The sequence below is a fragment of the Falco rusticolus genome, chromosome 3 (assembly GCF_015220075.1).
Source record: "Falco rusticolus isolate bFalRus1 chromosome 3, bFalRus1.pri, whole genome shotgun sequence".
In the NCBI taxonomy this organism is placed as follows: Eukaryota; Metazoa; Chordata; class Aves; order Falconiformes; family Falconidae; genus Falco; species Falco rusticolus.
The window spans coordinates 29,659,691-29,676,051 of NC_051189.1; the positions used below are offsets into that span (position 1 = coordinate 29,659,691).

The window sequence follows — 16,361 nt, forward strand, 5'->3', positions numbered from 1 at the left end:
AAAAAGTTATGCCGTAGCAATGGGTAGATAAGAAGGCAGGACAGACCTGGAGGAAGAGGGAGACAAGAGTACTGCCTAGGAGGCTTAAAATCAGCTCAGAAACACCTGGTTAAACCCCAGCCCCTGAGCACATAGTCCTTACAATGCTCCAGCACGGTCAGATGGAGAAATACCAGTGGGAAAACAGGAGGGCAGTGCTTAGGCCTACAGGCACGTTAGCAGGGTATAGCTGAACGTGAACACTGAGACATAAGAGCAGGCATGGCCACCAATACCTTTATCAATCAGTACCATGCCAGCTTTTGGCTCCAGCTCCCAGTCTGTGCCAAATCATGTTATCAAAACAGCCTGCAAGTTGTGCCACAGGACAACTGAGCGGAAATAAAGCCATCTGGCTCATCTAACCCTACCCTGACCCCGATGATTACAGCTCTACCTGCAACGGCAACGACCAAGGCACCAAGTAGAGAGTGATCCTCCAAAAGCAGTGGAGCCCCATGCTTACAAAGGAGCACATTTTTCAAGTGTTGCTTCTTAAAGGAAGTTTCTTCCAATATTTCAGGGTTTTTTCCCAGTATTTTTAATGCTTTAATTGATCAGAATGAAGACATTAAAAAGCCTTCTCCAATGTAGTAAGCAGCGTCCTGTGAGAGAGGTGGCTCTTATAAATTAGGTATTTTCCCAGCCTTCAGAAAAGATTTACCAACTCACCACGTTCCTCTTAGCTGTTCTTCCCAGGAGACGAACAAGCTGAAGTCCCGGCTATTCCAAATTTTACTACAATTTCAGAATTTATGGGTTCTCTATAAATCAGAATTCAAAGAGGTAAATCATGCTGAAGAAGAGCCCTTCCCAGCAAGGCAGAAAGTCCCAGTATTCAATGCCTGTAGAGAGAAGGAACTGAGGAAGAAAGGAAAAGCCAGGCTTCTTTACACGCTAGGCATCAGGCTACTGCCAGCAGCAGAGAAGCAATAAACAGCTCACAACAGGTTTTAGGTGTAAAAACAACTGGAAACTGCTGTTGTGGAGACTATGGTAGCAGTAGAAGCCAAAGCAAAGTGTTTCTGGTACTCAATGACATCTTTATACTGGCAGAAGTTTATTTGCTGGTAGCCTGTCCCACAGCTCTTCTGTAGAAGCCTCATTTCTCCTTTGAAGGTCTGTCATGAGACCATCCTGCAATTCAGTTCTCCCATCCAATAGTAAAACAATTCCAACAAGAATAATTAAAGTAACTTACCCTGTGTACTAGGGAAACTTCAGAAGGCATAACAACTGTTCATATTATCAGATCTGCTGCTCTGAATAATAAATTACAGCAAAACCTTAGCGTGCACTGTAGGCTGCTCGGGAACCACTGCATTTGTCAGCATGCAATTACATAGAATAAAATGTAATAGCTTCTAAAGGCAGTATGTAATCATTTCCTATGCCTTGCATGGACAGACAAACACACATACTGGTGACATGGGTTGATTTACTGAGTTATTGCAAAATACAATACTTTGCAATCAATACAATAGAGCAACTCTATTCAAAAACTATTAAATACAAGGTAACATCTGCATCCTTTGTGAAAAGAAAGTAAAAAATATTAAAGTTTTAACTGCTGGAACACCAAACGATGATCTTCACAGAAGAGTAACAAAAGCACTGGTTGAAATCACACTCCAAATATATAGCCAGATGCTGTGTATGATCTATGCAGCAACTTTAATACTGGAATCTAGTACTCAAGGCTAGTTCTGGTTCGCTGTATACCTGCATTTTTAAACTTTGTTTTTATTTAATCCACTATTTAAAGTTCTTGCCACTACCCTCCGCTTACACCATGCTGCCCTGAATTAGCCTCCCTTCAATGACTGACATCACTGATGGACAGCCTCTGGAAGGCCAATTCAGATCTCTCCGTAACAGCAGGGGAGAGGACTAGAGCACAGAGAAAGGCAAGAACATCAGAAGCGGGAAAGCAGGAATGAGAGGCTGTGACGGAACAAGTAGTTAAAAACAGGACAGTGCATCCGTGACTCTTACAAAATACTGTTCAAGCAGCAAAACTCATACATAGATGCTTGTTGCTAAACAGCTCAGTGATTTGTCATTGTAGGTGTTACACACATATAGAAATCAGCAATAACACAGTAAATAACAGTATTGAGATCACTAATTTTACAGCAGTGATCAAAAGCACCTTCCAATGCCTGCCAGCGCAAAGCTTTACGTCCAAAACAATGGGGCTGAAAATACACTTGTCAGTCAGTGGAGGACTTGAGAGAACACACATGAATTCCAGCCAGAACTGTTGACAGAGGACACAAAGTGCCATTTTCCAAGCAGCATTTGAATAGTTTACTTAAGTTTCCCCTCTCCCTAGCCATGCCTCTTTTAAAGTAGTAAAAACCAAACCAAACAAACAAAAATGCCCAACAAAACCAAACAAAAACACCCCAACCAAATACACACACAAAAAAAATCAAAGTAGTAAAAAGACTTTATGGGAAGTATTTTTAAAGGTGTTGTCAAACAACATTTCTTCAAGGCCAAACTGTTGTAACAGTATACAGAAGTCGGCTTCTAACAAGATGACACTTCTTATTTACCTTTCCAATATTTTTAGGGTGCAGTTCAGCAGTGTGAGCACCAAGTCTGCATTTACAAAATGTGTCCTTGTCCCCGTCCCCACAGGCAAGTAGATATTGGACTTCAGCATCTGCTTACACATGTAAGCTTTGTATATATAGTTGGTGTGCATATACCTTGCAAGTACAAAACAGACTCCTCTTTGAAAACCACAGTACTTAAAATATCTAAGCAATTAGACTTCCAATCTCTTGCTTTGGTATTGAATCAATAGAAAATTTACAATGCCATTCTTTAGTCTTACACAGACTGAGTTATTAACCAATAAAATAAAAAAGTAACAAGTCTCAGTATCCAAAGAAATCTACAAATACATTCATCAAAATGTGGTACATTACGAATAAAGAGGCGATACATGGAATTGTTCTAGAATGAATGAAAACTAAATAGTTGTAAGAAAGCCTTTCTAACACTTTTTCTCATGTAACATTTAATGTCACTGTAGCAATGATGACGTAAAAGCTTCTACTATGTTACTTCCCATGTTCTACACTTCAGGTTTGATTGAAAAGATGGGAAATGAAGGGCCTCTGAGGAGTTCAGCAGCAGCACTTCAGTGCATTGAAAAAATTGATAATCTGTGGCACACAGGAATTAATGGAGTACACAGGATACTTTTTTCTATTTACAGTATCATACACTCTATCAAGTCTCTGCTGCATTATTTTTTTTTAGTACTTAGCCTGTAGCAAATCACAGTAACATTATTCAAAGGAAATCCCATTTTCTTGTGAAGACTAAGAAACTAAAGGGTATTACTTATCCTTGCTTAAGCTATCTACCCCTCTGAACCCCATGAATTCCAAAATCTAATTGGCACAAAAACATTTTGATAACTTAATACAGGAACTGATTGCTCTTGATTGTTTACCTCTTGACTTAATCATTACATTCACTGCTGGAGAATTATCCACTTTGCTAGATGCCAGAATTAATACATTTAATAAAAAATAAATACACACACACCAAAAAACAAAACAAAAAAAAACCACAAAAAAACCTACCACAAAACCTGCAAGAATGACTTTGATGTTGGGTATCTGACTGCATGATAAGAATTACCAGAACAATGGGGTATATCACAGTAATATCATGCTTCCCCTTGAACACCAAAGACTACAGCAAGCCTTCACAGATAATTATGTTTATGGAAGTGGTACACAACTCAGCTTCAGCAAAAAAACTGCCTTATCACCAGGCTTAGTAGGACATCAGAGCCTTCAAAGCAGTTTCTGACATCAGTCTGAAGACACTGGAATTTCTGGTTCCAGCTGAGGCTGAAGCAAATTAGAAGGGATGTGACAAGTGAAAAAAAATGACATGAAGATGCAAACACACTGCAGTAAAGGAAGAAAAAACCCTGAATGACATATCTGTCTGAGGGCAAGAAGCATGGCCCACCACTTTGCAACACGTTTTCATTTAAGTATTTTAAAAACTTAAAGAAATCAAATGTGTAACAATCAAGCAGAAGGACAACAGCAGAACAGAAAAACCATGTTTGAAGATCAGTTTCACATCCTTTACAGGAAACCTGGACCCGTTTCTTCACTGGTAAAACCCTGTCACCAGGTAAAGTCTAAAAAGACTTTACATAAAAGCAAGCAGATGGATACAACTATGGACATGTTAAATATTTACTAACTGTTGCATGGAAAAGTTTAGTTGTGAGACTGATAAAGAAGGGCAGAGTTGCTTTTAGTCAAAGGATTGTATACTTTTCTAGAAAACAACAAAGACACAGCAAAACAAAACAAAACCAAAGAATCCAACCAACTATGCCAACTGATTATCAGTTTACTAGCCTTTGTGTTTATGTCCTCAACTAAGATACTAAAAATGCACTTGCAACACCTGAACACAAAACAGGGTGTACCTGCTATGACAAAATTACTTTTCTTTCCAGCATACTCTTCATTAGCTTTTGGTGCCACATGCTGAAGAAACTATATTTAAATCAGTGAATGGCAAGTGTCAGCAGGCAATGATTTGCACTACACTGTCTGTTCCACCTTTGTCATCCTTATCTTCAACCTCCTTTTTTTACCTTTTAAATTTAAAAAAATCAATCTTCCATTTGGAAATTCAGAGCCGGGTCTGATTTTCTTTGTCACCTCTGATCACACCGTAGATACCTTCAGAGACCATTCATTTCTTGCCGATTCCATTTGTTACTTTTGATTTGGAGTGCCGATTCCTCCTTCTAGATGAATGGCTTTCACTATTGACTGAATGTTTTGGTGGACTATTGTCAGCACCTGCTGAGAAATAAATATTTTTTTACTACATATATATATATTTGACATTATCAAACTCTTGTCTAAAAGACAGTAAGGCTTTCTAGAGCTACAGCATTTACAGTATGAATTATTTCAGGCTAATACGAACTGGTTGATACTTGTACTCCATCTAGTGGCCTATTTTTTTAAAAAAAATGCAATTCTTAAACTTCTGCAAAATTCTCCCTCCTCCAAAAAATTCAGAAGTTTGCTATAAAAGGATATACTAATGAAACATCTCCCATTTAAAATGACATCAATAATTAAACATTTTTATGTTTATTTTTATGACTGGCAGGTACTACTATCAGCAATTAAGAACTATGGAAGTGAGGTCACAGATCCTTGTAAGAATACATTTCTTGCTTTCAGTCTTTCAGATGACAGACCATGTTTGACTGAGAAAGCAAAGGATGATAATGGGGACTGAAACAAGAACTCAAGAGCAAAACATGAAAGAGGCTGAAGTTTGCAATTACTTAAGTATCAGAAAGTCAAGAGAAAGATTTGCTTAGCCAAATTTCTCCAGTAGCTATAAATAGGAAAAACATTTTGAATGCAAGCAAATTTTCTCCAGAATATAACCACCCTCCAAAATCTACTAAACGGAGAATAAATTAATATCAGCATCCAGAAAAATCATGAATATAAAGCAGTTCTGCTGTAGGTACTTTTCAAGTATATGAAAAAACCCAAGTATCTTTAATGATACAAACACCTGGAGCAAGTCTGACAGAGATAACTTCCAGGTGTGAATCTTGATATTTGTTCAATAAGCAAGACCACATTAAAGAGTTAATGGAGGAGGCAGGTAGCTTAACTGACCTCTAGTGTAAGGAGAAATGGAGTCAGAGAAGGAGGCTGCTGTTGCTTAGGTCTGAGAAAGCTGTTTATCAGCACTACATTGACTAGGGAAGCATCAGTAAGAATACAAGGTCCAGGCACATTCCTGATTGTTTCTTAATAAGCAGGAATAAAAGCACAATTCACATTCATACGTTTCACATAAAACATGCAATGTTCAGGGAGAAAATCTGTCCACTAGAGTTATGAAATGCATAATGCCCTAAGTGTACAAGAATGGCCTGGAATAATGGCAGAAAAATTCAGCTGCTTAATTAAATAAATTTCCGAGAGGTAGAAGAAAAAAAAAAAAAAGGTGGTAAAGCAAAATAGCTTTGCAGTTGATTTATCTGTATAGCTCCCGAAGAGATGTTTAAATAAGATCAGCTGTCTGCAAGGTAAGTTTCTCAAGCCTCATTTCCTCGTGTTGAGCCTTAATGCTACCACTTCAAGAATATAGGAGCAAAAGTGCCAATACCTCTGCTGAATTTAGAATGAAGCCAGGAAGCATCTGGACTGTATGGGCTGTCTTCACTTTCTGATAAAGTCTGCAAAACCAAAAAGGACACGTCATTGGGATGCTGGTGGTTCTTGTGACCAGTGCTTCTCCTGTTCACAAGTATACTTAAAAATTTAAACTGTGGCAGAAGTCCTCATAAAACTTTCAGCTAGTACTTAGGACTTTTCCCTTCCTTGTTAGAAAGGTACAACATAGATGACACAATCAGAACTCACCACTTGCCACGTGATCTGTTGTGTAACCAAGTATTCTTAATATTCCCCTAGCATTCCACCTGTACAATGGGAACATTAGCTAACCATTCATCCCTGAATGCTTTGCTGAAATTACAGCCTCATTTTGAGTAACTAAGAAGACAGCATTCTTTAGAAACCACAGCGTAATTTGGGATCTGTCCAAGGCCTGCTGAATTCAGAGTTCTTTCTATTGACTTCAGTTAGACCCTGGACCATCCCCCCCTTCACCCCCATTTATATTAGCTCTGGTAAAGAATTCTAATATTTAGGAGCTTTGCAGTTTTAATTCTTGTATAAAACAAAAACAGGCTTCTTAATAAAGTACCTTTTCCCGGTGGCCATAGTATTCTGCATACCAAACCATACCATATAAACACAGGAAAGTTGTAAAGGCCTAAATAAGGAAGAAGAAAAAGAAAAAATGTGTAAAACTTTCCCAAATTCCTTGCTTGTTCAAGGTCCAAGAATGAGATTCCACATTCGGAGACTTTCACACTCTTGTTTCTCTCTGCATCTTTTGTCAGGATGAGCAAGACTCATGCTTCAAGGTACACATACATTCTGCCACCATGGGGTATGCAGACCAGTTCTCAATGGGAGCATGACAACACACACAGATCATTCTTGTACATGCAGGATACACTGTCAATATGATTTTTGTCCTCATCCTGTACAGTCGTCATACAAAGGCAGTTGGTAAGCCCTTGTAGGTACATTATCAGGAACACCCACTCTGGCAGAAAAACAAATTCCCCTTCTCCCTGTCCCATGCTTCAGGCTAGGTTACATGTTCGGTTTTGTGGTGCTCTGATCTGGGAAGCAAGTCAATACTTTTCTCCTCTGAAGCTTCAGGAATAAAATCATCATGCTAAATAGAAGAACAATAAATGCTGTCTTCCTATCACCTGCTCAAACTGTGTTCCCAACTAGAAGGAAGAAGTATTTATCTGTCAGCCCATTATAAATGCCTTATTTTTCACTGACCATTAAAAATGTGTTTGGCATCAGAGTTACAAGCCTGGCAAGACAAATATCCATTTACTGTTACAAAATGGGCATTTCATGCTGCACTTGCAATAATCACACTGAAGTACAAAGTTGCGGGCTGAGTGAGAATGATTTGCCTGACAAAGCAGGCTTGTTTATGTACTTGTAAGACTTTAGTGTGAATCAACATGCATTACTTATTAATGCTATTCATTAACTCCTGTTCCTTTCCAGTGGGCACTATAGCAAGCACTGCCAAAGTTAGCCTTGAGCTGACATTTTTTCTCTCATAAAGTGCCCTATAACTTGTGTTTGTTTCATGTTAAGTACTGGTACTGTGGCTATACTCTGCGATGTCAAGAAAAAAAGTTATCCTAGTCCCTTCAAAGTGTGTTCTAAATGGTCTAGCATTTGCTTTTCCTAGGACATGCACAACGCTCTTCACCAGCACTCCCCAACAATGATCCCCTGCTGCCAATGTTCCAGAGAGGAAGCTATTTAGATGTTTTCAATGCTTTTGCCATGCTTTATGTTTCACATGAGAAATCTCACTTACCACACAGAGAAGCCAAAACACAACATACAGTATTTGTGTTTTGGAAAAAAGATCCTGTCCAAACTTTATGCACACAATAGCTTCAAGGAAAGCAATAACCCTGTGGGTAAATGAAAGGGGTGGGGGGGAAGCAGTTACAAACACTAAGGATTTAACTCACATGTTCACAACCCAGACCCCAGACTGCCTGCTCTAAACAAGCACTACTGAGCACACACCTCCCCCCAACACCACCATTAACTGAAATTAATTTTTCTTGCTATACTTTTCTTCAGCATAAACAGCATACAAATAGAGATGGACTGGCAGTTCACGATTCTGTGAGCCTTTGCTTGTCCAGGGAACAAGGAAGGGTGTGTGCCAATAGCAGAGAATTTCTGTTTATACTTACCGCTGTGCTTCAGCCTTCACCAGATATAAATTTCTTTTCTGAACAACCAACTGACTCCCTGTTGGGTGAACTAGAACTGTGTTTTGGGGATTTCTCTACTGGATGTGAGTTTACTACAATTCTAAACAGGCTACTTTGCTTGCTTCAGATGGATTTTAATGAGAATATTAACATGAAACAGCATTTCCAATTCTCTAAGAATCCATGCCTTTGCCCTGGTTGGTGTGCAAACTCTGATCCACACTACAGTATCTGAGGATTTCTGAAGAAACTGAGAGGAAAAACTGCAGTATTCGCTTTCCTCTCTGGCATTACAGGAATCAAAACAAGTATCTTCAGCTCTCTCCCTATTACCACATGTCTACATCTTTTCAGGCTCAAAGCTATGGAGGCTTGTCCACCACTTGGTGTGGAACAAGGGGTTATGAATCCAAAGTTTCCATCACTTGCCATGAAAACATAGTTTGTATAGGTCCTGGACACAAAATTACATATTTTTAGCAAATACAAGTGTAGAAATGTGACTGGTGCGGCAAAAGTGTAGACAATTGACTCTTCTCAAGCTGAAGCAAATCATGACGAAAACTATTAAATTTATAAAAGTTTAGTACTTAACTTGTTCAACGGTGACTTTGAGGTTGTACATATGAGCACACGCATGAAAATTCTCCCTCAAATGTGCGCAAGGCACACTTAACATCAGGTCAAGTGGTTTGGTCTCCCAAGCTCGACCCTGCAGGACACGTTCCCTACCCACACTCTCCACAACCAGGAAGCTGCCAAACATGGCTCTACTGCCTGACAGACAGGATCCAGCTCCCTCCGTGAAAGACTGAGGAAAGATGTATGCACAACTTAACAACTGGTATTGTGGAGATGGTCCTGGTGCAAATAACAAATTACAGCTTTCTCTGTACCATGTGACTTGCAACATGGTGAGTGGGGCCAAAACTTAAGAACTGTGGAATTAACGCCTAACTGACCAATACTGCAAATGAATGAGGTGCATATTAATAAAAATTTCAGAGCAGTGTTACTCTGTTGGGTGACCAACTATTTTTCTTTCTTCATTTTATATTATTCTTACTGATCCAGCTTCAGATTTAAAAAAACCCAAATAGTTAAACTGAGCTACAGCAGTGGGAACAGAAAGACCACCATCAGGAAACAAACATAAGAGGGTGTGATATACTCAAAGGTATAAACAAAACAACAGGCTATTTTCAACAAGGACTCAGAAAAATTATACAGCTGTTTGTGCTGCATTTATACATTCTTTCCATTATTCTTGTCAAGAATACTTGGGTTAAGTGTGTTGTACAATAGGACAGCTATTACAGTTAAAGTTGTAAATCAAAAAATAGAAGAATACCAACAGTGAAAGGTGTTAGTGTCCTACTGAAGGGTGATGAGAACACTCCATAGAACTAAAGACACTACAAGTTTTTATTCAATCAAAATAGTCTTGTAACATCCTACGATATTCCTCTTTGAAAGGCTTCATCTTAATGAAAATGGTGCAATTTCCAGCAGAGCTGTTGCACTGGCCTTCTTCATGCCTTATCTCACTTACTGTCCATCTACTAAGAGTGATGGTACAGTATATTTCAAGTTAGAGAACACAATTCCATACTAATGCAAGGCACTAATTTTAACTATTCCCATGGTTAGACCATTACAAATTAAATTTGTGCCTTTAGAAGTAGGTCTTGATCACCACAGATATGAGTATTCTATATACTTGCTTTTAATTGCTTCAGAAATTATATTCTGGATTGTTAAATTACCTGAAGAGTCCTGTTTTTCCAACAAATAAAAGGAAATCCTAGCGTTGCTCTGTTTTTTCTAGCAATTACAGAAGTAAGCAGCATCAAGAAGAACTTGCTCCATGCACATTTCCCATTATTAGATTGGACTGTTGAATATTCTATTGCAGTTCTTGTTATGCAGTTGTAAAGAGATCTTTAAGCATACATATATTGACATATATGACATCAATGTGTTCAGTGAGAACTTTGAACCCAAGATGATGGTTTCTACAACCCTCAACAATTTTTCAGAGCCAGAAGGCAAACATTCAGCATCATATTTCTCTTCAGTTTGCAAAAGAATATGTTTAATATGGATGAAACAAGGTCATCTTTCTTTCTTCGTAATGCAGAACTTGAAAATTCTTCCCCCAAAATTACAGAACTCTTTAAAATGTGTCTTCTATAACTCTAAAATTACCATCTATAGTTGAGCAAATATCCTTTTTCATATAAGCATCTCAATTCCCCATTAATTTAAATACAGGTTTCAGTAACATGTCTGTATTCAAATGCCTGTCTCAAATACTAACAGAGTTTATTTTTAACTATTAAAATGTTTATGCACAAACAGAGAAAGGTTCTTTGATTCTAACTGTAAATTAAGTAGTTATATTAACTGTGTGATAAATTAGTTACCTTCGGTACTAAAGCACCTTCCATACCAAACCCAGAAAGACAGGTTACTCTGCCACGATCATTAAAATAATCCTTTTTAAGGACCTGTGTATGTTACAGACACCTTCCAAGAATCATAATGCATGTTTCGAGGAGGGGGTCCTCCCTCAGTAAGGAGGTTTAGGCTTACAGAAAATGTTACCTACTCCTACTCAGCACCAGTAAAACTAAACAAGAACAGAGTTACTACCTTTTGTGTGTCCATTGGATGTTACAGTCCTGAGTTGAAGACAGTAACAGACCCATCCAGGAAGGTGGTAAGTCAGTGAAAGAGGTGAATACTTAAGCCCAGCAACACCCAAGGAGACTTGTATCTTGTTCTCCAGGGTACATTTAAAACAACAGTAGAAATCTCTTCAATTATACTGCAGCATGCTCTGCTCTTATCTCAATAAAATGCTGAGAAAGGGGCATTCTTTACAGTGCTGTAGAGCACCTGGAAACATGCTTTCCAGCCCAGCACTGTTCCTAAAAGTCTGTAACATCCTTAAGACTAACAGTAAAGGCGAGATAAGTTTGCCAGAGCACACTCTCCAAATTAGATCTCAGTATTTTACAGCTCATTGAAATGCTATTCCAATTTAAAACAGTAAAAGATTCTTCTATTAAACATGAGAATGGTTCAGACAATTTGAAAATAAGATATACCTTAATCTTGACAAAGAGAATGAAGCAGCTGTTTTAATTTAAAATCATTGCCACCAGAAATTAGCTTCTTGAATAGTTTCTTAAAATACATATTTTTTTCTTTAAGATGGGATTTAGGATCGTCTATCGTTTTCCATTTGTAAGCTTCCAAGTCATAAATCAAAAGAGACACTACTACGCTGCTTATTTACAAGCAGCTTTTACAACACTACAATAGCAAATGCTTAAGGTTTCCAGAACAGTACGTTTCAGTCAAGCCACCTAGAGAAGGAAGTTCTCACCAGAAGCAATCATGCAAACTCTTAATTTAAAGGTCTCCTCCAAGAGATATGTTGAAAGAGATCATAGACAAGGTAATCATTGTTCACAGTGATATTCCTTTCCCTCTTTGAGGGCAGCATAGAAATATTTGATAACCATGGCTTGTTTCACTGTCTTCTGCTGTGATTCCACTAACAGCAGTAATGCCCACCTTGATGGCCAGGCAAACATTGCTCCGATGACAGGCAAGCAGCAGAGGCAAAAGCTTTGGCCTTCTCACCTGACTGAGACAATGGGCAGCAAGGTCAATACTACCTTGAAGGAGCCTAGCTTTACCCAGCAGTTTCTAGTTCTTCCTTCTGTTCTTCTCCCTACTCATTCCATCACTTCCTATGTTCTACCTCCAAATCCAGAATTTTCCTTTCCTCTAAACTTGGGCGGGGGGCAGGGGAAAGAAAGAAAATCTCTCCATACTGTTCTTTACACCTAAAACAATACGTAACAAGGACTGGCTTCATGCAAAGCTGTTCCTGTGCTGGACTCATACTTAACACTTGTCCAAGTGCTTCACGAATGCAGCAAGAACACTTACCCAAACACCCAGCACTGGGTTCCCACCCTTTTGCACTGTGTATCTGTGAGGTATGCATAGTATTGCCTGAGAAGGGAAACAAGAAAATTCATCAGTGAAGTTGAAAGTCCCCAGAACATTTACATTTAGAAAACAAGTTTATGTTACAAATGTATCTATACTGAAAATGAAGTGCTGATGCTCAAAGCCACATGCAATCGTGCTGGATGTCTAACAGATGGCTTCAATTCTAGTAGGACAGATTATCACATAGATCAAATAGCTTGAAACAACACAGAAAATCCTGAGAGCAAGGACTGGGAAAGTACTCAAACTAGTAGGCTAACAAAGCTATGTTTTGTCTCCTGCCTCTCCACTGAATCTCCAATTCTTTTAGGCAAAGTGCAACAGCTTTGAAAGAATTTGAAAAACTCCACTTTTTCCACAGTTTGTATTTAATTCTTTGACATTTGCATTTTCTTGAGAGATATGGGTTTGAATCTTGAAGAAAGCTGAATATGGCTATTCCATGTCCTGGGTGAGTGCTCTAACCACTGGCATGTTTTCCCTTTAAGAACAGAGTAGAAATTCTCACTATTTTTAAAACAGCCTGGAGACCATTCTGCTGTGTTCTTCATGCTCCTAAACATTAAGTTTACAGAGGGGAATTCCAAAGTGGAACTGAAGTTCTTTTTCTGTCTTTGTCTCAGATCTCCACCAACAGATGGGGAAGTGTTATTAATCCAACTATACACGGATTGTTTAAGAATAAAGACATCTACAAGTTGGCAAGTGCCATAAAAATACTTAAAACCTCACTGATACAGGAGCTAATAGAATGTTTAAGGTGATTTAATCAACAGTGTGAAATCACTGCACTTAACCTGAGACACTAACAGCTGTATTTTAGGAATAAACCTATGCATGGCTGCCATTTAACTGTCCCAGGTAACATCACTTCACTCATGAATGGGAAATTCCCTGCCTCTTAACTTCAGAACTGCATGCATTCTGTCTATCTCCAGCTGTCACATGAAAAAAAAAAAAAAAAGTAAGAGAACTCTGCTAACAATGTGAAATGTGAAATACTGTGCAAGGCTAGAAGCAGGTTAATGTATCTGTACAACTATTAACACTGCATATATACTGTTTTGTTACTCAGAATATGACAATGCTCTATCTTTTCTTATAACATACTAATATTTCCTGTAGACAAACAAAATAAGCAGCTCAGAAAAACCAGCAGCTCTGGTTTTCCTCATTATGCCTTTTTGAGCACCTGACTCATCAACTTGGACACTTTCAGATACAATCCTTCAGAACAACATATGCAGCTAACTCACAGAACAGGGAGATGCTATACCAATAGAAGATGGAACACACTGGTTCTGCATCCCTATGGACATGCAGGTGTTTAAACACATTTTACCTTATTAGTTTATTTGTCAGAAAATATACTTTATTGAAGTGGTGATTGTTTTGCTTGTCATGGTGGCAAAAGCATAGATTTCTTGAAATTCACTGTACTTACTCACAAACTGTAGGCAGTCCTTGGGTGCCTAGAAGTCAAGTTACTTTAAATTGAAGAAAAAAAAACATGGCAACAAAATTACCTTACGGTGGGTGCTGTAATGATTCCTATGAAAAGGATTCTCCCCCAGCTTAAAGGGTGGCTTGCTTGGAACACAAAGATATGTTTCAAAAAGAATGTATTCAACTCAGTCAGCTAAGAAAAAAAAAAAAGTTAGTTAATAGCATTCAATTTGCATAACTTAATGAGTTACGACACTTGAAAATGTGCAAAGATTAATATGGAAACTAAAACACCGAAGGAAAACTATTTATGCTCTACTATAGCTCTGCTGGTTAGATTGAAGATTAAAAGAGTCTAAGATTCCTGCTCTAGGACAAGTAAAACAAACAATACCCTCCAGACATCTCTATGAAAGTATTTGCTCTCTTTCCAGAAACCCATTAAGCAATCAGACACTAATAACACACTGCAGAGGTCTTCTGATAACTTGCATAACCTAAACATGGTATGAATGACTGGGGCAAATTTAATAGAAGATATCATACGTTTCAAAGGAAAAAAAAAAAAAAGCATATCAAACAGTTCTGGTTCTCTTTTTACAAACTAAATTCGGCAAATTAAAAAAAAAAAAAGGTTTTTAGTTAATCATGCAAACACTGGCAGACTTAAGTACCTAAGTGGTTGGGACATATTATGGAGTCTTGCTGGATCGAGGTCAAAATTCTGAGTATCAGTGATCCATCCAGTCAATAGAAAGAGAGGAAGAAAAAAAAAAAAAAAAACCAACCAAAACGGCAAACACCCCCACCCCACCCAAAACCTCACTGTCTACCAGTTTTTAAAACTATATCCATTGCAAAGAGCAATCTGATGTCCAGTACAGCAATCTGTAACATTTGGGTTTTTCTACAGATTCTGTAATTACACTCCTGAACTATCATGTAACTCCCACCAACAATGCCCTGACCAATTCCGTACTATCAATGCATTTAACTGTGTATTTCAATGACGGACATACATCACATTAGAATATCTCCTAGCCAAACAGCCATTAAGTAACTGAGCTGATGGCAGCTTTGATTTCACAGAATTTATTTCTTACCTGCCAAATGATCATGAAAAGGTAGATTCCAGCCACTCTTTGAAATGAAGACTTAGGGTCAAACCAGCGGACATAGGTCCAGCTGGCAGGGGTGAACTGTAATACAGCTCTTTTGATTTTTCCTGTAGTTGTGTGAATGTCCCTAGAAAAAGAGAATCGCTGAAGTAAATACAAGGAATATGCAAGGAAAACAAAAAAGCAATAGCCATGTTACTGATGTTGCAGAACAATCACTCTTTTTCGCTGGACAGCAGAGATCTTCACAGGCACAACTGTGCACCACACACAGGTGAATTTAGCAGTATAATCTACTAAGCATTTCAGTCAGGGCACGTTCTGCTATCAAGTCCACCCTCCTCTATCCTCAGTCAGTAATTAACTACAAAATAGATCTATAACTCTGCCTGAAGGAAGAAAAAAGGACTACGATTCTGCAGCCCCCTTGGAAAACCTAGATGGTATTTCTTCCTAGTCAATGCTGCCACTGCTCTTGTCCCAAAGACTCATTCTAGAGCTCTCTGACATCAATAATTCAAGAATCTATCAGGTTCATTATTCATTAATTGTATAAGGGCTGGCTCCACAGGTTTGAAAATACTGCACTTCCAAGTTCACACAACCCTTGCTGTTCTGATATTAGATACACATGAATCTTCTGGAGAGATGGGATAGCACTGTTAAAAGCTAGAAGACTTTTAAATTCCCTTTTGAAATGGGATGTGAGTAGAGGTTCATCTGACAAGAACATTACTGGTTCTTGCTTTTGATAACATTAGTTCAGATGAGCAACAGCATCCAAAGGAGAAAAATGCAAGAGTTTCCTTTTCTGAAGGAAGACTAGCAGGGCTAGAAGTCTGGTTTCATCCTGTTATTTCCCCAGCCCTTCTGGACAAAGGAGATTCAGATTTAATATTTCTGATAGTTGTGTTTATTTAGGTTTATGGGATCTTAGGTTAGGGGGAATCTTCTAATCTTTAAGCTCTGTGTTTATTCAATTAAAAAAAGAAAAAGGAAACAAAAGGGCACAAGCAAAAGCTTCTCATTTTGTGCAGCTCCTCTTCATAGTAGAGGTCCAGAAAAATCTACTTATGCATTTAAAAACATGAGGAAAAATCACTTCACAATGATAGTAAAGACTAGTCTTGCCATAAATACCCTGCTGTTTTAGCTTTCAGTCAGCTCTCTAAAAACAGAAGGGCCATCAACTCTACAATGCTTATTATTCCTCATGAACTGAAATGCAGAGCAATTGAATTGAGACTAAAGGCTGGATGGTCCTCAGAGCAATTAATAAATTTGTGAGTAAG

At 38.3% G+C, this 16,361-nt stretch overlaps 1 protein-coding gene across 2 annotated transcripts in view; it reads right to left on the reverse strand.

Moving 5' to 3' along the window:
* Positions 1 to 1,459: 1,459 nt before the first annotated feature.
* Positions 1,460 to 16,361, reverse strand: part of PTDSS1 (phosphatidylserine synthase 1) — a 32,713-nt gene continuing 17,811 nt past the window's right edge. Inside the window, exons 7-13 of one of the 2 annotated variants that reach the window (XM_037378868.1) lie at positions 15,055 to 15,196; positions 14,032 to 14,144; positions 12,440 to 12,505; positions 8,062 to 8,161; positions 6,844 to 6,912; positions 6,241 to 6,310; positions 1,460 to 4,898 (exon numbers count right to left, since the gene is read on the reverse strand). In XM_037378868.1, coding sequence (XP_037234765.1) covers positions 4,789 to 4,898; positions 6,241 to 6,310; positions 6,844 to 6,912; positions 8,062 to 8,161; positions 12,440 to 12,505; positions 14,032 to 14,144; positions 15,055 to 15,196 — 670 coding nt within the window. In that variant the 3' untranslated portion in view covers positions 1,460 to 4,788. Of the gene's footprint in view, positions 4,902 to 6,240; positions 6,311 to 6,843; positions 6,913 to 8,061; positions 8,162 to 12,439; positions 12,506 to 14,031; positions 14,145 to 15,054; positions 15,197 to 16,361 lie in introns of both variants that reach the window. The other variant, XM_037378867.1, reaches the window with a different exon arrangement.